We start from the raw sequence: 22031 nt of genomic DNA, 5'->3' as shown, positions 1-22031 counted from the left end.
GAACCGCCAAATAACAACACTGTATATATTCTATTCCTGTTATTAATATAAAAAGTAAGAACCATAACACACTTTAAGCTCAGGTAAGTATATTTTGTCTTTCTCAGTCTATGTCAGGAATTATATAGAGTATGTTTAGATATATAAACTGTGTAGGTATGAGAGTCTATAAAACATCAAATAAAAGTAATAAATATGTACATATTTATTTACTTTTATTTGATGTTGTAATAATGAAAAGAGCTGGCGTGATGTCGATCGTCCCACCGCGCAAACGATAGGGGTCGCGTGACCCGCACGATTTTATTCTCGTTCCAACTTTTTATTGTGTATACTGAACTGACTGAGGGTAGCATTCATCCTTGAGTAATATTATCAACGCTGCCCAAAAACTTAAAAACTAATATTAATAAGGATAGAATTACCAAGCGATTAAAACTAGCTGGCTAGAGTTAGGAGATAGTTGAGTTAGAGAGTGACATAAGCAAAGAGTAAAATAATATTAGGTCACCAGCAGGGTCCGGACGCTTGCCCGTTCGTTTGCTTAATCCTTTGAAAAGCTTTCCCATATTCTTGTGTAACCTGTTCAATGGCTAACCCAATCCAATGACTATCCCATATGGGAGCTAACCCTTTCAAAGCATTCATAAGCAAAGAGTAAAATAATATTAGGTCACTAGCTGCGTCCCGGGGCTTCGTTCCCGTGGGAATTACGGGATAAAAAGTTCCATATGTGTTATTCCATGTTATATTCTACCGCTGGTGTACCAAATTTCTTTACAATCGGTTCTGTAGATTGTGCGTGAAATAGTAACAAACATACATACACACATACTCACAAACTTTCGCATTTATTATGCTAGCTTCGCCTTAGGGCTTCGTTCCTGTGGGAATTTCGGGATAAAGATACTCTATGTGTTATTCCAGGTTATATTCTACCCGAGTTAGATAATTTAGAACGGGGCACTTTCTAAATAAAGAAAAAAAGAAAAACTTTATTCGGCTAAACAAAACACATTATATGATTTAGAAAGGACCCCGCGAATAAAATCCAAGGTGGCCAAGATTAAAAATATCATAGACCATAAAGAAAAGAAAAAATGACTTGAAAATGCAGGATGCTCAGAAACTAAAATTAAAGGAGAGTACCTACCCATTTTTTCATATGGCAACAAAAAATCAGCTGATTGTCAAAGCTAAAGTCAACATCAAACCTGAATACCTACGGAATTTATTTAGTGAAGTGATTATCTTGGATTTTTTGTAGAAGTGGAATCATGTTCACGAATGAAAAGGCTGACTTTGGTTACCAATTTTCATAACATTTTCTCAGTACCTAGTTTTTTCCTTTATAATTACTACAATAATGACTATAGTCGAGTATATAGAATCCCTATCACAAAATCCTTATTTCGGAGCTGGATTCGGTTTATTTGGCTTAGGCGCCGGTGCAGCTATATTACGCAAAGGGTTCCAAACTTCTGTACTTCTATTTCGAAGACATTGTATGATTACGCTTGAAGTTCCTTGTCGAGACAAGTCATATCAGTGGCTATTACATTGGATAACCCAAAAGGGAGCCAAACAAACCCAGCATCTTAGTGTGGAAACTTCTTTCTTACAAAAGGATACTGGACAGATAAAAACTAAATATGATTTCATCCCCAGTGTTGGACAACATTTTTTTAGGTAACTTGAGATTTTCAATACTTAAGTAGTACATAAAATACATTTTATTAAGCTAACTTGTAGTATTAAGTCGAAGTTGCGGTCAAATTTTATCTCTTTTTCTTGTACACGCCAATGCTTCTATTGTTTTTCATTTTTATTTTGTGGGTCTACTGGAAGAAATAATATAAAAAAGAAATAACTGGTACCCTAGTTTCCTATTTGTAAGTTTTATATTTAGACTGTTATGATGTGTACATAAATAAATGTGTAAGTTTCAGCCCTAAAATAAGCCAAAAACAGTCTCAGAACTTCTATTTGAGTACTAGTCTGTTAAACTACTGAAAATGAAAATAAGAAATGTTTCCATTACTTCTCTCATTAGTTAGATTTAAAATTCAAGGAATTTTAAATCTAACTGTAAATGAGAACAAAAATTCTCATTCATTCTTTGGTTGAGCTTTTCGGTAAAACTAATGAGAATGATCGAAAAATGTTATGGTTACAGGTATGCAGGAAGTTGGATTAAAGTTGATCGCACTCGTGAACAACACACTCTGGACTTGCACATGGGTATTCCTTGGGAAACAGTAACATTGACATCTTTTGGACGAGACAAACAAATTTATTATGATATACTGGAAGAAGGTATGATTTTACTTCAGAAGTTACTTTCCCAAGATTGACTGAATGATTAAAAATTAGATTTTAAGTTCAGACATTCAGGAATAAAAATATACGTATTTAATTATTAATGGAAATCATATATTTAAAAATGTTTAAGAATAAAAAGTAGCGTGATCAAATTATTGATTAAAAACAGATATTATTGATTAAATTACATATTCAGTCCTTAGTTTAAAATTTTACTGAACTATGCATTTGGCACCTGTGTAAAAAATGAATTTTTGATATTTGAACATTGACATACACACATTGATCTTGCACTTTTTTTATAGCTAGAACTATGGCATTGAAACAACATGAAGGTATGACAGTAATGTACACTGCAATGGGGTCTGAGTGGCGACCTTTCGGACACCCTCGAAAGCGAAGACCTTTACACAGTGTTGTACTTCGGGCGGGTGTTGGAGAACGTATCTTAGCGGATTGTCTAGATTTTATCAATAGTCCTCAATGGTACACAGACCGGGGAATACCATACAGAAGAGGTAAAGTATATTATTTCATTAATTATTTTTGCACTATACTAGCTATGCCCCACAGCTTCAATGGTGTGTCCAAGAATATAGAATATAGATAGAATCATGAATATAGAATGCTATCATGCACATAAAGAATTTTCAAATCAGAGAGTAAATCAGTAGTTCAGTAGTAACATTCATTCAGCATTAACTGAGAATCCATTCTCAGTACAAAAAGACTAAAAAGTACCAAATTGTACTAATGCAACAACAGTAACTGTACACAATATCTATGAGTTTAATAATAAGCCTATTGCAACCCTGAAGTATTGCCCAATGTAATTGTATCCAAATTTATTCCAGGTTATTTACTGTATGGTCCTCCAGGCTGTGGCAAATCATCTTACATAATGGCGTTAGCCGGTGAATTAGAGTACAACATATGTGTTCTCAACCTCTCAGAAAGAGGCCTCACTGATGACCGGCTGAATCACCTATTGAGGCAAATAGTTTTAATACTACTTACATAATATAAATATATTTATAGATCGCGTTGCCGGAAAGGCTCTAATTAAGAGAGCCACAGCTACTGGTGTATCTCCAGCCATGAGGATATCCTCATGTCAACAATTTGCAATAACATCATAACAAGTATGATTATGTAGTTATTGGACATTTTTGACACAAGCATTTATTTTTGTCAGAGATCTTATTACATTCAATGCATTCTGCTCAGATTGAATCTTGTAGCTCAAAGTTGAGTTACAAGATTCAATCTGAACATACACGTTCAAAAAAAGCTTTTAAAAGTTTGTTTAAAATCCTTGTCCAAATTTCCCTTATTGTTTCTCAAAAAGGTTTTTTCCATGTTTAAAGCATTGCATGTTGTTTTTTTTCAGTGTTGCACCTCAACAATCAATTATACTATTGGAAGATATAGATGCGGCATTTGTTTCAAGGGAAGATACAACAAAACAGAAAGCTGCTTATGAAGGCCTGAACAGAGTTACATTCAGTGGACTTCTTAACTGTTTAGATGGTGTGGCATCTACAGAAGCAAGAATCGTGTTCATGACTACAAATTACTTGGAAAGGTATATGAAAATTTTAATTACTCTACTTACTCCTACGAGGTTCTCGAAATGCTAGTGGGTCGCAAAACGTATACATGTTTCGTGACCCACTAGCATTTCGAGATTTTACTGTTTTCTCAAATATTTGAATTTAGATGAGCTTTTAAAACTTGTAATTTATTGTAATGATGTCCAATCATATTATTAATCTTGTTACACAGGCTAGACCCAGCACTAATCCGCCCTGGACGTGTGGATATGAAAGAATACGTGGGATATTGTGATCAAGAACAAGTAGAACTCATGTTTTTAAGATTTTACAAAGGAGACAAAGCAGCAGACCATGCCAGAACATTTGCTAGAAGGTAACTGCTTACGATTTTTTTAAATATCAGTACTTTCATTCTCAGATGATTGAGGTCATGAGATGAAATAAAACTGTATTGAGGTCATGAGATGACCTCAATACAGTTTTATTTCATGTGTAGTATACGGCAAAGTACCTCTTGCACACGTAACTGTACATCACCAGATCACTGATGTTAAACCGTATTATGGAGATTGTTTTGATGTACAGTTACACTACACAGGTATACATCACAACCAGATCACTTTGCTTTTGTCATATTATATGGAAGTGTAAGAGTAAATATTTGGATGTGTTAGGACTTTCAAATTCCTAAATAATTCATGATATATTTTTTTTATTTACAGCGTTCTCGGTAAGAAAATGGAGGTCAGTCCAGCACAAATACAAGGTTATTTCATGTTCCATAAGCATTCACCTCCAGAAGAAGTCTTAACCGATTATGAAACCATATGGACCCTAGGTTGATTGATGTACATAAAAAATATAAATAAAATGAGAATATAGTAATGAAAATGTTATATATTTAATAGATAATATACCTAAAAATACACATAACTGCGAAAAGTTAACAACATTGTTAGCCACTGTAAGTGGCAATAGGAAATATTTATGATTTATTCTAACTAGAAAAATGCTTATTTACAAATCAATAAACTCAACATTAGAATTCCGACAAAAAATAATAAAAAAGTATCGTACTTTGCCTCATGATGGAAAAAGTTGTGATAAAAATATATTTTTCCATAATCTAGCAGTTTCTTACTGCTATATTTTTGATCTGTGATAAACAATTTGTTGATCGCCGTTCAACCAAGAGTAATTTTGTAACAGGTAAAAAAAATATTATTGTCGAAACATATTCCTATCAAACTTCTATTTTATTCATTTGAATAGACTTTATAAGACATAAAAACTTTTTAGAATGTTCATGCATCCCCAAGCCCATTTTAAGTACAGTTTGATTAATCTTATTACAAACATCACCTTGAAAAATCTTTATTATCTCCCACTGCCAGTTGGCCGACAGATCTTGCATATTGATGTTTATATTAGTGCTATCTCTAATACCTATAAAGAATACATTTCTATCACAATGCAATGACAAACATAAAACAATAGGTTTTACAGCCTCTTGTTTAAAAAGCACCTTAAACTTAATTAGACAATGAAAATCATTCGTGTTAATATTTTCCACCAAATGAATGTTATGAATTCCAAGTAAGGCTTTCACATATTTGAAAGGTGAATTAGTCTTTGTATTTGGCATTTCAGGTGTATTCAAAATAAAATAGTCTGAATTGTTTTTTTGCCCTTCTGGTAAAGTGTTATTTATAGCTGAAACGGGCATTTTTATAACTGATACAGGTTGATATGGAATTTGTGGTATAAGTGGAGTCACGTTTGGTAAACGTTTATCAAAAGTACATATATTACTTTGATTAAGAAGTAGACTATTTGGAGTTGAAACGTTTTCAGGCATTAGTTCTGATACTGGCTTCACTTTTATTCTAGGTACAGATAAATTAGAATTAGTTGAGTCTTCATTTACTGTTTCAGAATTGCTTCTCTGATTTGTATTTTCAGTTTTATTATAGTCTGAAGCTAGTGATGTCGTAGAAGTAATGATTGGCATACCAGTTAAATCATTAGCTGTTTGCGAGGGTTCCGAAAACAACAACGTTTGATTCATTTCAGACTCCATACGGAGTTCCATATCTTTATCTAGAACACTTTTATTTGGTTTCGTCTCGTAATGTACATTCTTTTTGGGAAGTTGTTTAGGGTTTGCAACAGGATTTTCATTAAGAAGTTTGCCAGTAGAATTTACATCCTCATATTTATATAGACATGCCTGATCTGGCACAGATTGCCAAGGATTTATTTGTTCGTGGGAAACATTAACAAAGTTATCATTCGCAATGTTTAAATTCGCGTTTGCATTGCTAAATTTCGAGGTAGCGCATGCTTCATTTCTGTTATTTTCTTTCAAGCAACTTGTTTCATTTCTAAATGAGTTAACAGAATATGGAACATCCGTCCATCCCAGGTCATCTTCGGGCCTCTGATGATCATTTTTAATTGTAGTCATACTTATTCTGACAGGAGGACCATTAAAAGAATGACATGTTTTTGGTACCCATACTATTCCGAGATTTCTATGCTCTAAAAATCGTAGCAAACCAGTACAATTTAGACCTTGTTTATTAACTATCTTTCTTCCCAAATTTAAAACTTTATGCATGAGCTGTGATTCTAAGTGAACATAATTTGGCCTTTTGTTTTTTTCAATAGCAATATTTCTTACATATTTATTATGACAGACCTCAATAACATTCCTTATCAATTTATTTTCATTGTCTTCATTAATACCATCTATGGTTTTATTTCCCGAAATAGGCTCGGATTCGGAATCCGAATCTAAGCTAATACATTCAGTAATTTCATTATTGATCAGTCTATTATTTACGTGGTCCTCCGCTCCCGATGACATGTTTTCATCTTGTTTCTTTTCTATAACTACAGTATCACTAGAAAGCAATCGGCTTCTTTTCCTTCGTTTCTTTTTAGACACCGAATACTGTGCGCTATCTGAGGAATCTGAAGATTGAATGGCAATCTTTTTTGGCTGGAAATCATTGGAGATGTTTTGACTTTTTAAAGTATACAATATGTAATATTTGCTGCTCTCATCATTTATCATCACTTTATCCTTACTTAAAACAACTGCATTGTTTACACCTGTGAAATTTGGTTTACTATCAACCTTCTTCATTTTTACTGTACATAAAGAGCTCAAAATTGATTTATATTTTTTAAAACACATTGAGTGAATATTGGAATAATGTTTCAGCAATGCATTTTTTTTAATGTATGTCTTGCTGCACATTCTACAAGAAAAGCATCTATTATAGTTAATACTATGCCATTTGTGTCCTCTATCACTCTTTTTTTTCCTAATTATCAGAGGTTCCACTTTCGTCCGGTCGCTATCTTTGCTTTCTGATGAGGCTGAAGATGATGATTCTATTCTTATCCGTTTTCTTCTTGATGTCTTTTGGTGATTTGTTGGTGGACTATTATCCTTTGTGCATTCTGTCTCAGCAATTAAGGTTTTCTCTTTATCCTGTAAAAGATCATAGAAAAAATGTATATTAAAATATTTTTAATATAATAAATAAAATATTTACAAATGGGCGTATAGGAATACAACGTTAATTTAGTCTTTTACCCTTATTATAGCAGAGATAATGGATATGTATTATTATTAACTAGCTGTTCACCCGCGATTTCGCCCGCTTCTTCTTCCCTCAGGAACATCTAGTGTTAGTTTATAAAACTTGGCGCCATTTATAATAGAATACAGGTTTTTCGTAAATCCCACTGGAATAATAGGTTATTCCGAGTTGAAAAGTACCCTATGTACTTTTCCGTGCTCTTAATATTTACGACTATATATTATGCGAAATTTCAAGAAGATTGGTTGAGAAGATAACGCGTGAATAGGTATCAAACATACTTTCGCATTTATAATATTAGTTGGGAAGTTATGTGAATATGATTCTATAGTTTTGCTTTACTAACTAATTTACGGTATATTGATAAATCAATAAAAAATATTAAGTATACGACTGAATATATAATATAGTTTTTTTTTACTCACCAGTACAGTATCTGTTTCCTTCTCTGTTGGGCCTGCAAGTACTTGAGAAGTTACGAATGCCGCTATTTTGGGTAACATGGATATATCCTGAAATTTATCGCATTTTTTTATGATAACATAGTGTAGCGTATCAAGCAGTCAAGACAGCCTTTGAGTCATATTAATATTATTTGATCAATACAATATTCAGATTGATCTGAATTAAGCATTGAAGGCTTCATTTTATGGCGATTGCTATCACTAGATAATATAAAACAAAGTCGCTTTCTGCTGTCTGTCCTGTATGCTTAAATCTTTAAAACTACGCGATGGATTTTGATTTTTTAAATAGTGGTTTTATTTATATATAAGTAGGTTTTACCCGAGCGAAGCCGGCACGGACCGCTAGTATTAGATAATTACCTAGTTAGGTATGATCAACTCAATCGTGTTATGGTTGCCTAACTAGCCTTGCTATACTTACTAGTTTTTTATTGTACTTTTTGATGTACTTACATGTTGTAAAGGCTATTTATATTTATTTATTTTATTGCTTATATAATTATTATATATTTTTATTTAATTCTTGGTTTAAATAGGTACTTACAGATTTAAAACTTTTGTTTTGTAAACTTTTGATCAAAATTTCTTGCTTCGCCACATAAGCGGTCTTTATTGTAAAGTATTCATTTAATTTTGAATCACATTTTTTACATATAAGCTGTGGAAGACCATCAAATGGAGCAACCTGAAAATTAAAACAGATAATTACGAAAAAAATAAACGACGGTACTCAGAAATAAGGATCACTTGTGTGTCTGCTTTCCGTCTGCCTGTCACAGGCAATTTTTATGCGAAATTAACTGGACAGAATCAGGTGAAATTTTGCAAAATGTTATCCTATGGCCTAAACCCAAACACAGACGTGCAGAATAAATTAATATATTTTCATTAATTAATTCGAGAAAAAATTGATAGATGGCGCTTGAATGGTTAGTGGCGGTTTTGAATTTGCGGACTATATATATTGTAGATAGGTAGACCTATTTATTTTAAAAAATGTTGTTTAAATTCAATAATACTGTCATACAAAAACTCATATGGAGTACACGTGCGTGACACCACTGGCGTTGCTGGCGACACCTCTTGATCTCCGAAACTACTAAAATTGCTTGTAGATTACAGGAAAACTTATAAGAATTCTATACATTGTATGTAACCCTCAAGACAAAATACATATAAATAATTCTTTTTTTATACGTCCATGTTGAGAAGTATATTGTTTTCTTTGTTTACCCTATGTCTCAAGCTAATAATCTCTCAATTATATATGGTTAGGTATAAGTAGATTTAATTACAGAGATTTACTATAGGTAGGTACATATACCTAGTTGGGTCAAATACATGGGGAAAATAACTATCCTGAAAATATAAGTAGGTAGGTACCTACCTACTATAAATAACAACGTCGGTTTTTTGAAAGCATATACTATAAATAACATCATCGTTGTTTTTAATAAGAGAAATATCTACCTGACTGTACTGTAATTTCTATTTAGTGAATTCGGTATTATAGTTAAACTGAGATTAAGCCTAACAGAGATCTAATCTGATCGCGATTTAGTCTATTGTCTATGTAGTCTTATTGATATGAACTTAGTCCAGCTTAAAACCAAAATTGTTTTAAACAATTTGTTTTAATGACCAATGCAATAGTATTAGGTTGTTAAAAAAGGAATTTTCTGTCATTCCGTTTTTGACAACATAGATAAACAAAGACAACTTACTTCGATATCAAAGCAATATTTTATCCGATGTTGTATATTGGGAATAATTTGATATATTCCCATGTCATCCAAGCATAGTCGGCAAGTTACAAACAGTTTAGGGTCAACCTCAACTTTCTCCATTATGTCTTAGATTAATTTTATCTAAGAAAATGATCTGGAATAAAAAATTAAGAACATTTTACAATATGGCTACAATTTAAAATATACTTAAGTACTTACCTAGGTATAATAGAGAAAATCAATCTATTCTGACAATATGCTAGATCTCTATCTGTGTTTTAATATTTTTATCAACCTTTCCTATTGCTGAAGCATTATTCGAAAATGTCTCAAGTTGAGACTGAAAGAAATGACCAACTTGAAAATCCCGCCAAACCTACCCAAAAATTTCATGTGATGTGTCGTTGATCCAATATTGGTCCACCCGTTTCAACAAGGCGATCTTACAGCTCTAGTTATTATCACTGTCTTTTTTGTATCAGACACGAGAAATTGTAAGTACCTATGTTAAAATAAATTACTATTCGTGCTATTCAGATAAAAATATGTTATTTACCTCATTTAATCTCTAGCGACTATTGATAAAACATAACCTCAAATCAACAACTTCACACAAAGTCAAAAAATGAAATGGCATTTGCTAGTTGTACAGCCCATTCGAAACTTGTTTTTGTGTTCTAGCATGCTTGCGATCAGCTGCTTTTGTTGTAATTTTTATAGCGCCATCTATGACCGCTATAAAGAAAAAAATAATAGATTTTTACACGCTAATAACTCCATCTATTATCGAGTAGCAAAAGTGAAACCTTATCTTCAATGAATAAACTACTCTCACGTAACGACAATAGGGAACAAATTTGCGATTCTTATCTGAATAGTAATACAGAGGGTACGAGCCAACGCCATTTCTCGATCGCGCTCCGTCGTTTTGACGTCCGTCGACAAACAATACAGAAGAACGTAGAAATTGTATGAAGTTTCGACCTGGGCTGTTCTGCGTTGTATGTCGATGAACATCAAACGATCGTGGCTACAATTTAGAATAGATTATCATAGGCAGGTGCAGACCGTAGTCTCGTCTTTTGCGCCCTGGGTACCAGTGGTGGTTGGCGACGCGCTCTCTACACTGCCTCTTTGCACCTAATCACGCCTCATCACGAGCTCCGCAAAGGCCTGCGTCGCTGTCCGTCCACGACGTCTAACTGTCGATCATGTGACACACGGTTGGCAGCGAAACATTGACCCCGCTATCGCGCACAAGTCAGCGCGGTCCTCCGCTCAGACTGGGTTGTCCTCGAGAGTTTGCTGGGCGTCCTCTTCTCAACATGCGTCGCAGTGGTGGCAGATGAATAACGGCTCACCATCACCACCCGCTATGCGACACAGATAAGCAACCCCCGAAGCAATCATGTCCGGAGTCTCTGGGTTAAATTAAATTGGAAATTAAGTGTCTCCACTCGCCATACAAACAGGATGCGATGGTACTGTCTTTTAGCTTCTAGGTATACTACCGGCCGGCACGTACGCTGTTTCACAGACACTGCTCTGGAGGATCTGATGGCCATCATCCTTTGCGGAAGTCACAGAAGGGCTTTTTTTTGGTTGCTCAGGGTCTCTGACCAAACGGGGGCACCATACAGGGCCATTAATCGCACGACCCCCATGTGCGCCTGCAGAATGCCTTCGGGCCATTTAGATTAGACAAAATTGCGGCATTGTTATGCCGTGTCGTTGCAGCATTGATATACCGATATTAATGCCGCAATGTGGGCATGGAAGAAGCCCAGATACCGCATGGTCGGCTTGATCGCAATCTGAACTCCGCCATCTGTAACCTGGAGAACTATGATGGTAAACCAGCTAAACTATAGGAAATATAGAAATGATGACGAAACAAAAATTGTTCAGTCTGATGAGCATTTTCTCTTGAGATATAAAAATCGAAGATTTGGAATACCTGATGGCAGACCCATGATGGTTCAGCTAAACTGTATGAAATTTGGAAATGACGCCTTAACAAAAGTTGTTCAGCCTGATGAGAATTTTCTGTTGAGATATAGAAATAAAAGATCTGGAACGTCTGATGTAGACCCATGATGGTCCAGCTGAACTATAGGAAATACATAAAAAACGCCCTAACAAAAGTTGTTCAGCCTGATAAGCATTTTCTGTTGAGATATAGAAATCAAAGATCTGGAACATCTGATGTAGACCCATGATGGTCCAGCTGATCTATAGGAAATAAAGAAATGACGACTAAACAAAAATTGTTCAGTCTGATGAGCATTTTCTGTTGAGGTATAAATATCGAAGATTTGGAACACCTGATGCAGACCCATGATAAACTATATATTGTTCAGGTAAACTATAGAAATTGTGAATATCTAGCCCTTGTAAGTTAGAAGATACTTTGCCTCCTATTTATCTCATCGTCTATTTATATCTGCGTTTTGAGAAACTGTTTGATACAGGGTGTAGAAGAAACAATGGAAATGTAAAGTAGACGTGGCATGCGTGTTAAAATTAAGCAGAGCACCTCATACCGTGTTACTTAGTCGTACCGAGTTAATTAGATCGTCTTACGCCGTTCTTTTTTAAATTAGTTTCACCACCTTATTGTTTCATGTAACACTGCAAGAATGATGTGTAACCTGGTCCGCTATAGTGTGGAACCGGCATGTATATAGCACAATTTCGTGCTAAATTCGATTTCTTTTGTCTCTTTAACAGAAACAGTTAATTACTAAATCTAAACCACATTCGTGCCTTCTACATACCAGATAGTTAAACTAACAGTTATCTGCTTCGCGTACAGTCAACAACACAGCCACATCTGAACCTAAAAATAACACGAATATAGTTTTATTTTACAATCATAATGAATGTCACTGTCTTATTACTATCGATACCTAGCGTGGAGCAGCTGAACTTTCAAGACAAACAGGCTGTTCGAGCTTATGCTCGTTCGAGCCATGCCCCATTGCTTCGTTCCGCTCGAACACGTTGACGTCCGTCGAAGGACCAACGCAAAACGACGTAGAGATTTTGACGTACGTCACCGCAGGTTAGTGTCAAAACTTATAGCTGTTGACTTTATACTTTGTATACTACCTACAGCAAAGTAAACTGTTTTGTATACATAGAGTATTTTAATTTTGCAGTTTACTTGTAGTGCACATATTTAATTGGAGAATTTATTATTTGGTATGCTATGTTAAAATTTGGTAAGCAAAAATAAGTTAGCCTTGTGATTTGGTAGGTAACATGCGGCAACCATTGTTCTGCATACAATCATAATATTGGTCAGCAATATAAATATAAGCAGATCAATAGATCAGATCAAAATAATTATTTGGGCAGCAAGATTCATCAGCAACTTCATTGGGTTCGGCTAGGTTTTCACCAACCCCATTGGGTTGCCGTGAGAGCAGGAGGTGCAAGGCGGCGTAGCTCTCCTGCAAGAGGGGGTTAGGGGTAGCACCCCGCAATAAAAAACCAAGGATAACAAATATAGGCTGTGTCGGTTAGGTAAAGTTAAGCTTATGAACACACAAACTGTGTAATTAGGTAGCTCACATGACCGTGCAGTTAACCGTTGAGGAGTTCTTTTGTTAGGGGTTTGCCCGGAGTGTGAGTGTCAAACCAATTTAATTTAATATTTGCTGGCCATATTTTGCTGGTTGGACAATTAGTTATTTTAGCTAAACTAATATTTTTTTGCTCGCTAAAATACGAATACTTTGCTGACCGTTTACATACCATCCTATTTGTGTTATGTCACGCACATGACAACTACCGCGAATGCGTTACTCACAACTCCCTTTTATGCCTCTTGTGCACCGGCCAAGATTCACTGCCATATAAAAGGGATGATGGATTCGTAGAAGTATCCTTTCAGCCTGTCTGGCAATGGGATCGCAATCGCAAATGACACCAGTTAGCTCCCGCCACTTTGCACACGCTGCAGCTATGCGACCCTTGATCTCGTCATCGATTCGATATCACCGGACGCACAAAGTCTTTCTTCTTTGTCTTCTCCTATGCCTACGGGCGGAGACATTTCGGGCCACGTTCTATGTCTTGGCCACGTTTAGTTTCAGACCGCTGTTTTCAAGCGACTCATTTGTGCATTTCCCTTTATCTGCATTCGATAGCACACATGGGCAACCATGGCAGCTGCTCGTTAAATCATTGCAGTAAACTGTTGAAGAGTTCTCACGTCTGGAGCCCTTCTTGGGTGCACTATCAGGTCACACTTGTCATAACAATGCATTATCATCCAAAATAAACGATAGTACAAAATTTGACCTCAATGAGTTGAAGGTTTATCTGCTTCATCAATTTTGATGAAAGATATGTAGCGGGAGCGAGGTAATTATGCTCGACCGCCACAAAGGGAAAATCTTTCCGCAAGGCTAGGTGTTGCGCCTGGAGAACCGCACGGCTTCGGCGGTGTCATGTCGGAAGTTGTGTGAATTTTATTTATTCCGAGTCTCTTTGCTAGTCTGCTGAATAGATTGGACTCGAACTGGCGACCTTGATCAGTTGTTATTGTAACTGGACATCCGAAACGCGATATTGATCCGGTCACCAATGCATTACATACATTTTCGGCAGTCATTTGCGTTATTGGGTATGCTTTTGGCCATTTTGTACTCCTGTCTGTATTTGAATTCTTGAATGGTAGTGGCTCCACAATATCAATGTGAACTGAACATGCTCAAATCTCTCTGATTTGAGCATGTTCTGAAACGAGCGTAAGGGTGCCTGTGTATTTTGGCTTGCTGACACGGGATACATGATCTAGTCCGTATGATGTTGTCACATCTTTGTTTATGGATGGCCAAAAAAATCTGTCTGTCATCATTTTCCTTGTGGCTCGCGTTCCTGGGTGGCTGAATCCGTGAACTGCGTTGAAAGCTGTTTGACGGTGCTGAGATGGTAAATAGGGTCTCGGTTCTTTGTTGGTGGTTTCGCATAATATCTCTTGCTCCGATCCAGGGAATTGATATCGCTTAAATAAAAAAAAATCCGGTTTCCATGATTTTCTTAATTTCTTCGTCATCATCCTAGTCTTACTACCTAATCGTAGTCGATATAGCTCGGGAAAGATTAATATGTCGGGATCGTCTTAATTCTTGAGAGAGCGTCGGGAACACAGTTTTCTGAGCCAGATATGTGCCTGATTTCCGTACAAAATTGTGAGATGAAATCAAGATGACGTAAGCGGCGTGTTGTATCGTTCGAGCTTGATTTGCTCATTGCGAATGTCAACGGCTTATGGTCAGTGTAAACTATTAATTCTTTGCCTTCGATTTGTATATTGCTAACAGTTCCCTATCGTAGGTACTGTATTTTTGCTGTGCCGCACTCAGACTTTTGTAAATAAATCCGAGGGGCTCCCATGTGCCTTCATTGTTTTCTTGTAATACGCCGCCGGTGCATGTCACGGAACAGTCCGTCATAAAGGCGAGCGATGTCGTCAGAGATGGATAATGGAGGGTAACAGCGCGTTTGATGCTTTCATTACATTATTATTTTCTGACTTTTCCGTCCATGGAATTTTCCTTATATCGTTTTTCTTTGAATCGTGAAGAAAATAGCTCACGTTGATACTCGGCTGCTTGCGGGAGACAGGATCGGTAGAAATTAATTATTCCAAGGAATCGTATTCACGAATTGAATTGTATTTAAATAACAATATTTACATACATAGTTGTTAAATAAAAGCTTGTTAAAAAAAGTCGGTAGAAAAGCGATATTTTCTGATATTTTGTTGCATGAGTAAGATGTAATTTAGAAAACCGGTCAAGTGCAAGTTGAACTCGTGCGAAGAGGATTGTGTAAAATTTATAGAATTCTTGTATAATTTTATGTATGACAGAATATTTTAAAATAAAACTAACATAATGACAGCGTGCAAATTTAAAACCACTATCGTCATCTACGCGTTTTAAAAAATATAAACAACACGTGTAAATTTAGTGTCACTAGCGAGAAAAATGAATAGATGACTCTATTCATTTTTCTCGTATTAATAATATTTTTTATCTAATCTAATCTAAGTAATCTTTTTTCATGAATAACATCGAAACTATTTATTTACAATAATAACAAAACTATATTTGATAGATTCTCTTAATATCCCTTTTATTTACTATATGACACAAGGTTTGCAAACCTTTTTTTCTTCTTTTTATTTTAATTTACCCCCTTTCGTACTAAAATCATCATCCTCAATCATTTCGTATTAAAATCGAAAATCAACCTTTCGTACTAAAAATTGTTGGCGTTAAAATACTAGAAATAATTATTGAACAGAAAAAAAAAATTCAAACGCCATCCAGTATGTAATGGCAAAATATCACGACTGAACTGTCATCTAGCCTCCGGTATACCGTACTAAATATAATGTAAAGCGACATCTGGCAAGTAGTAGCGTAACTATTATGCCAACTCCACACTATCGTTGAACGTCGACGCGAATGCTTGGCGACTAGTGTAGCCGATGCGAATGCGTGACAATTGCGATTTGAGTGATATTATTTACAACCAAAAACCAGAAATGTATACTGAATCCACCAGTTTAGCACTGTTCGACGCACAGATATAAGAATGTAATGTTCTTATAACTGTGGTTCGACGACAGTGAGAAGCTGGCATTATGTAGTGCTTTTATTTACTACTGCAATGAAAAACCAGCAATTTATGGATAGTGTGGAACCGTCGACATCCGTTCTGTAAGTAAATCTCACAGACCATTTAGGCTATGGTCTGTAGTAAACCTCAATGCTGTAAACTAGCCTGTCAACAAAGTGAAGAAAATGGATTTTTGAGGAAATACCATGGATTTAGTAAGTACTTCGTGCAGGGTACCTACTAATTCCATGCGAAATACATTGTTTTGCCATTGCAATACCAAAAATTTATTGGTCAAATTGGTTGATAAACAGGAGACAGAAGGCTCTTTTAATTTTACTTCAAGAAAGTAAAACTGTAGACTGTAATTACGGCTATCCACGGAAATAGTTTAAATCGCGTTAGAAATCACCACTGAAATAAAAATAAGTTGGGAGATTCCTTAATATTTATTTTTGTCAAGTTCAATAACAAGGATATTTTATAATTATATTGGTATTCATTAAGTAGGTAATTTCTACTAAAAATCACGATTGTGTGAATAATAAAAACAAGCACATTCATCAATTACATTAGTCAAATTAATATCCTATGTCAATAATAAATCAAAAATATTACATAAAATGCATTTCATAACTGAAACAATGTTAAATATAACAAATTGCATTACTTTATGAATCTATGCAATCACAAAGATTACTAAATCTGGGGATAATTAAGTAATCAATTAAGTATTGTTTCATTTCTATCAGCATGTAGTCACCATGCTTTACATACTTATTATCACAGCACTTGTAAAAATTGCGGTTGTCAAAAGACGAAGATATTTACAATATGAATTCCAGTAGGAAACCCCAGATAATTAACTCTAAAAGAGCAGTCAATAACAATGTCAAACATAATGTCCTCAACACTACTTACAACTAATTACTTGTGAACTTATTTATCTACGATGACGACGTCTCCTGTTAGTGCGGTTGCTGATCGTCGGCGGCACTGGAGGCTGGTTATCCACAATAGCTAATCCTGTTATAAAATGGACAGGACCATTCATTACATGACCATTCTGTCGCTGAGATGTCGCCAGTCCATTAGCGCGTTGATCAGTTCCTACATCGGCCGGCGGCTGCGTCGCGTTCAGGGCCGCCCTCAACCTCTGGCGCATTCGTCTGCGCGCGTTACGTGACATTTGCACGCGTTGAACGTCAGATTGATTATTAGAAGTAGCTACTTGTGGCTCAGTAACTGCGGCTACGGTCGAGCGTTCAATGCCTGCAGAAGACGGGTTTTGATTAGACCTCGAATCATTTTCGATTCTTGCCCTTATTTCAGCTTCAGAACGGACTAGAGCGTTAGCCTCCCGGCCGAGCGTCGCAAACGCACGAGACAATCTAGCGACGTCATTTTGCAAACCTTGAAGAAAGGGCTCTAAGTCGTGGGATACAGTGGCATGTCCATTTTCTTGTGCGTTCCCGCGACTGGCGACCCGCAGCACGGCGCGCGGCTGCGCCTGGTTGGCCAGCTGGTCGGCCGGCGTGCGGCGGATCGACAGCTTGCCGCTGATGGACGCTGGCGCCAGCAGCGCGCGCGCATCTAGCCCATTCAGCATCAAACAGTGTCCACGTTTTTTAAGAGACCCTTCACAAGATCTCACTGACCACACCTGTGGTTAGAAAATGTGATTGAATAATGCTATTTCCATAATTTCAACAGTTATAAATATTTAAAAATAGTATATATTCAAATTACAATGTTTCAAACTATGTTCATTCTTACTAGGGTAAGTGTAAGGCTAAGGGGTAGGCCCCCTAAGAAGGGGTACCCCTTGTAAGATGTAGGTTCTTAACATAAGATGAATAATATGTTTGTTAGTACATTGAATACAAACAAGTAATTTAAAAACTAATAGTACTTACACAGTCTGAAAATATTGCTTCACGATCATTTCCTGATATAGTGACAGTATAAGAGAAAACATGAGCAACCCATGGTGAGGCAGCCATTGACAGCCATGCGGAGATGGAATCACCTGAAATATCAGTTTAAATTATTCTAGTGTTCATTATTTTATTATACTTCACACAATTTAAAAAAAATACTAAGTTCACCGCACACAGCTAAAGGATTGTCCAGACAGATTCTTGATCTGAAATTTGGTATACATATAGGCCCCTTGGAGAATGTATAGGAGCAATAAAATAAATTCCTGAAATTCTTTTCGAAACAGGGACAACTAAGATCATTATAGATTTAGAGATAAAGGAGCTGGCGTAAGCTAGTAACTAATAAAGTTTAGATACTTACTTGTCATTTCAATAATCAGGAAAAATATACCCATATCTGATACCCGCACTGCTGTCACAATCCTTCCCGGTGCGGTTGAAAATTGCCAAAGTTGTAGATATTCACCATTTTCTGATTGTCCCTGAAATATTTAATATACAATAGTTAAAACATATTAACATAACTAGAGACATCAACACCACTGTTTGAGACTCTACAAGGTTACCAAGTACCCAATCATTAGGAAAATTCCACAGAACATAACATTTTAAAGGGAATCCACAAAAAAATACCACTCATAAAAATTATAAGGAGCGGAATATGTAATAGGTTTATGATAAGACTAAATTAATCGAAAGATTGTGAAAATAAAACATGTTCATTTGTGCAATGAAGTATATATATTAAGTATATTGTTTTGTTCCTCCTTAACACAAAAATCATACCTCAAGGAGATCAGGTGCATGATAATACCGCAGATGATTGAGCAAACGTGCAGCTGGAAGCCTTTCACCATTGCCATTCTTGCAGCAGAGACAACGGAACAAACCTTTGCAGGCTTGTGGTGGGCCCGCAGAACTCTATTAATACGAAAAATATATTAGGTTTTGAACTTAGTAGAAAAGTCATTATACAAACTGAAACATACTTCTGAAACATCATCATTATTTCCTTCCTCTTCAGGTCTGTTGTTAACAATTATAGCAGTAGAATTCTCTGGTTCAGGTGTTTCTGTAATATCCGTGCCTGTGGTGATTTTACCACCCAATTTCTGTAATGTTAATTAAAGAAATTACAAATCTGTAGATAATTAAATATTCAAACAAATTTAGACAGTTTCATTTTGATTATTAAATAAAAATATAATGTTTTACTCACAAAAGCCCGTAGTTTTCTCACATTAGCAATGAGTTCTTCCATAGCATAGTTCCGTGTTCCAAAAAACAATGCCCGACAAACAGGACACATGTCAAGACGCGCTTTGCATCGTCCACAAACATGATGTCCTTCATTGCACTGGAAGATTTGACCTGTGGGGATCTCATAACACACTGGACACTGTAGTAAGTCGTCTAAATCTGGCAGGGCATCAGCCTAAAACATACAAAAAATACCTACATAAAAAACTTTTAAAATTCTAAAGTAGGATATGTAGCAACACATTTGATGGGAAAAAAGTAGTTGGTAATAATGGCTATAGTACCATAAAATTCATGATATGGTCCTGAATTTTTAATGCCTAGGTTTCTATTGAGAGAATTACATTCTGGAAAACATAAATTATGATGCAATTCATTAAAACTGTGTTGCACATCAGCATAAGCTATTATTTGAATTAATTATATTGGATAATACAAGATATCTAGATCTATTAGTAATTATACCCAATAATTTAATGGAAGTAACTTTTGCAATGAAAATATAATAGGCAAAATAATATGTTAATTATGATTGGGATAAAGTTTTTTCGCATGTAATTTTAAGACTATGATTACTAAAGCAATAATTTATATTAAATAAGGTAAAGAACAACTTTGATTTCCATAACATTTAGGAAAATGTAACTAATAGTTATTTGGATGAGGATTAACACTGATTAGGAGAAATTTGCTCTACAAAAAACATATTTAAATTAATTATTCTACTTTGTAGCCAATTTTATAGCCATCCTCTTACTAAATCAGACGTGACTTGATGTGGAAGTATAAGCAATAATGTTTCAAGATCTATATCACAGTTTGTAGTAGTATATGTATATATAGGTAATATGATTTTTTTAAAATAAGCAATAACACCTGATTAATAAGGTCTGTCTTATAAAATTATGTTTGCCAAGAAACTTGGTATAATCACACAGATTGAGCTAGCCCCAAAGTAAGTTTGAGACTTGTGTTATGGGATACTAGCTCAACGATACTATATTTTATAACAAATACATATATAGATAAACATCCAAGACCTGGGCCAATCAGAAAAAGACCATTTTCCATCATGACCCAATCATATCGAAATCGGGACCACACGGTTCAGAGGCAAGCATTTTACCACTGCACCATCGAGGTTGTCATCAATCATTGTCAAGTCAATAATAAGAGATGTCAGCTTTTTGGTCCTATAACTAAGCTTCAGAAGAAGGCAAAACTAGGTATTATGTATTGTGTTTGTTATCATTTACCTACTTATACCAACCAACTTTTTGACCCTTTAACCTTTCTTTTGGTGTCATGGTGGAACACTTACAGAATTTTGTAAGTGATTTTTTTTCTTAGAAAATGTAGGTATTTTATAATGGAAATAAACTTCAGTAGATGGGTACATATCTACTTTAAGAATATTAACTGTTTTAAATAGTACAATTCAAAAGTTACATACTTATACTTTTTTGAAAATTTGTACTATGAAAACAGTTAAAATTGCACATGCACATGATTTGACCAATAAAATTACTAAATAAATGTACCTACATTTAATGACTTTCATTACACATGTACAATACCCAATGATATGGCAACCCAATGTAGGTACAAATTTATTTATTTGCCTTTGTTGATGATGAAAGAACATTAAATAGCGCATTAGATTTTACACATTGATACAGAAAAGAATTTCTTCCTTCTCTAGCCGAACAAATTTATATTACACACAAAATCGGAGGTAGTAGTAAAGACCCAAGGATATAGGCTCAATGCATGCTCTCCATTTTGTTACCCGATTTTTATATCGTTACTACCTATCACATGGTACTACAAAGTAGCAACGAAAAATTAAAAATGTATACTTATACAAGTTGTTATTACAAGGACATAAAATGAACGAATTATTGATTGCTCATGAAGACAATGGAATGTACAAAAAATACTACAAACCTTGGTCTGTGGGTTTCCTGCCATTAGGAAGCCAAGTAGTTATTATTTTATAGTTAGATGATTAGCATGAATTCATAAATAATGTGTATAATAATCTACACAAAACTATATTTAAAATACAACGACAAAAGCGAAGCACACATCCAGCTGTCGTTTATCAAATGAAATAAAAAATGGCGTCGTTCTCTCTCGTCTCGTTGTCAGCTGTTGTTTTCTTCTCTGCAAGAATATTGTAACCATATAGTGTTGTTGGTCATAACCACGAAATTGTTACTAGCTTCTTGGCTAATGCCTTTATTACACTATACGTTATGAGGTACCATGTTGGTTGACTGCGGCTCATACTGTAGTATGGGTGATTATTCTCGGCTACGTAGCCGAGAATGCTGAGATCGAGATCTCCGTACGTATGTATCTTGGAGGCGAACACAAAGAAAACCACAGATATTTTTTTAATGTCTGTGAAAAAAACTAAAGACAACGTATAAATTTCCATAAAACTTCCCGGCCCATCTGAAGGATACAGGTAGCATTCTGTCTCATTTATATTCTCTGG

The 22031-nt window shown here is 35.3% G+C and overlaps 3 protein-coding genes and 1 long non-coding RNA gene across 5 annotated transcripts; 2 read left to right on the top strand and 2 right to left on the bottom strand.

The window, feature by feature from the left end:
- The first annotated feature begins 1187 nt into the window (after positions 1–1187).
- Bcs1 (Bcs1 chaperone) lies at positions 1188–4769 on the top strand. Its single transcript, XM_053745881.2, has 7 exons — positions 1188–1689; positions 2177–2316; positions 2628–2840; positions 3177–3315; positions 3713–3907; positions 4108–4251; positions 4601–4769. The coding sequence occupies exons 1-7, from the start codon at positions 1367–1369 to the stop codon at positions 4719–4721; spliced, it is 1275 nt and encodes a 424-aa protein (XP_053601856.1). The 5' UTR covers positions 1188–1366; the 3' UTR covers positions 4722–4769.
- LOC128670300 (uncharacterized) lies at positions 4758–10236 on the bottom strand. Its single transcript, XM_053745864.2, has 5 exons — positions 10067–10236; positions 9684–9840; positions 8504–8644; positions 7918–8004; positions 4758–7380 (listed from the first exon to the last, which is right to left on the bottom strand). Exons 2-5 carry the CDS (start codon positions 9804–9806, stop codon positions 5122–5124), a joined length of 2610 nt encoding a protein of 869 aa, XP_053601839.1. The 5' UTR covers positions 9807–9840; positions 10067–10236; the 3' UTR covers positions 4758–5121.
- Positions 10098–17044, top strand: LOC128670319 (uncharacterized). The gene is made up of 2 exons (XR_008404755.2): positions 10098–10180; positions 10743–17044. It is a non-coding gene; the product is annotated as an uncharacterized LOC128670319 (long non-coding RNA).
- LOC128670307 (E3 ubiquitin-protein ligase sina-like) lies at positions 16447–21682 on the bottom strand. Of its 2 annotated transcripts, XM_053745876.2 has the most exons (8): positions 21476–21682; positions 19488–19703; positions 19258–19380; positions 19055–19189; positions 18630–18750; positions 18242–18354; positions 17739–17988; positions 16447–17597 (listed from the first exon to the last, which is right to left on the bottom strand). In XM_053745876.2, exons 1-8 carry the CDS (start codon positions 21497–21499, stop codon positions 17269–17271), a joined length of 1311 nt encoding a protein of 436 aa, XP_053601851.1. In that variant the 5' UTR covers positions 21500–21682; the 3' UTR covers positions 16447–17268. The 2 variants fall into 2 exon arrangements, with proteins under 2 accessions (XP_053601851.1, XP_053601850.1); XM_053745875.2 differs by having other exon boundaries at positions 16447–17988.
- Positions 21683–22031: the final 349 nt, after the last annotated feature.

This window comes from Plodia interpunctella, chromosome 5, assembly GCF_027563975.2.
Source record: "Plodia interpunctella isolate USDA-ARS_2022_Savannah chromosome 5, ilPloInte3.2, whole genome shotgun sequence".
In the NCBI taxonomy this organism is placed as follows: domain Eukaryota; kingdom Metazoa; phylum Arthropoda; class Insecta; order Lepidoptera; family Pyralidae; genus Plodia; species Plodia interpunctella.
The sequence above is the reverse complement of the archived record's forward strand: the minus strand, read 5'-3'. Positions and strand labels throughout refer to the sequence as shown.

Excerpts from the sequence above, each read along its gene's own strand:
- Bcs1 (XM_053745881.2), top strand. The coding sequence starts at position 1,367 with ATGACTATAGTCGAGTATATAGAATCCCTATCACAAAATCCTTATTTC. Across the intron at positions 2,317-2,627 it reads TTATGATATACTGGAAGAAG|CTAGAACTATGGCATTGAAA; the intron begins GTATGATTTTAC and ends CTTTTTTTATAG. Across the intron at positions 3,316-3,712 it reads CGGCTGAATCACCTATTGAG|TGTTGCACCTCAACAATCAA; the intron begins GCAAATAGTTTT and ends GTTTTTTTTCAG.
- LOC128670300 (XM_053745864.2), bottom strand. The coding sequence starts at position 9,806 with ATGGAGAAAGTTGAGGTTGACCCTAAACTGTTTGTAACTTGCCGACTA. Across the intron at positions 8,005-8,503 it reads AAAACAAAAGTTTTAAATCT|GATATATCCATGTTACCCAA; the intron begins GTAAGTACCTAT and ends GATAAATTTCAG. Across the intron at positions 7,381-7,917 it reads AGGAAACAGATACTGTACTG|GATAAAGAGAAAACCTTAAT; the intron begins GTGAGTAAAAAA and ends GATCTTTTACAG.
- LOC128670307 (XM_053745875.2), bottom strand. The coding sequence starts at position 21,499 with ATGGCAGGAAACCCACAGACCAAG. Across the intron at positions 19,381-19,487 it reads TGAGAAAACTACGGGCTTTT|AAATTGGGTGGTAAAATCAC; the intron begins GTGAGTAAAACA and ends TTAACATTACAG. Across the intron at positions 19,190-19,257 it reads ATAATGATGATGTTTCAGAA|AGTTCTGCGGGCCCACCACA; the intron begins GTATGTTTCAGT and ends TCGTATTAATAG.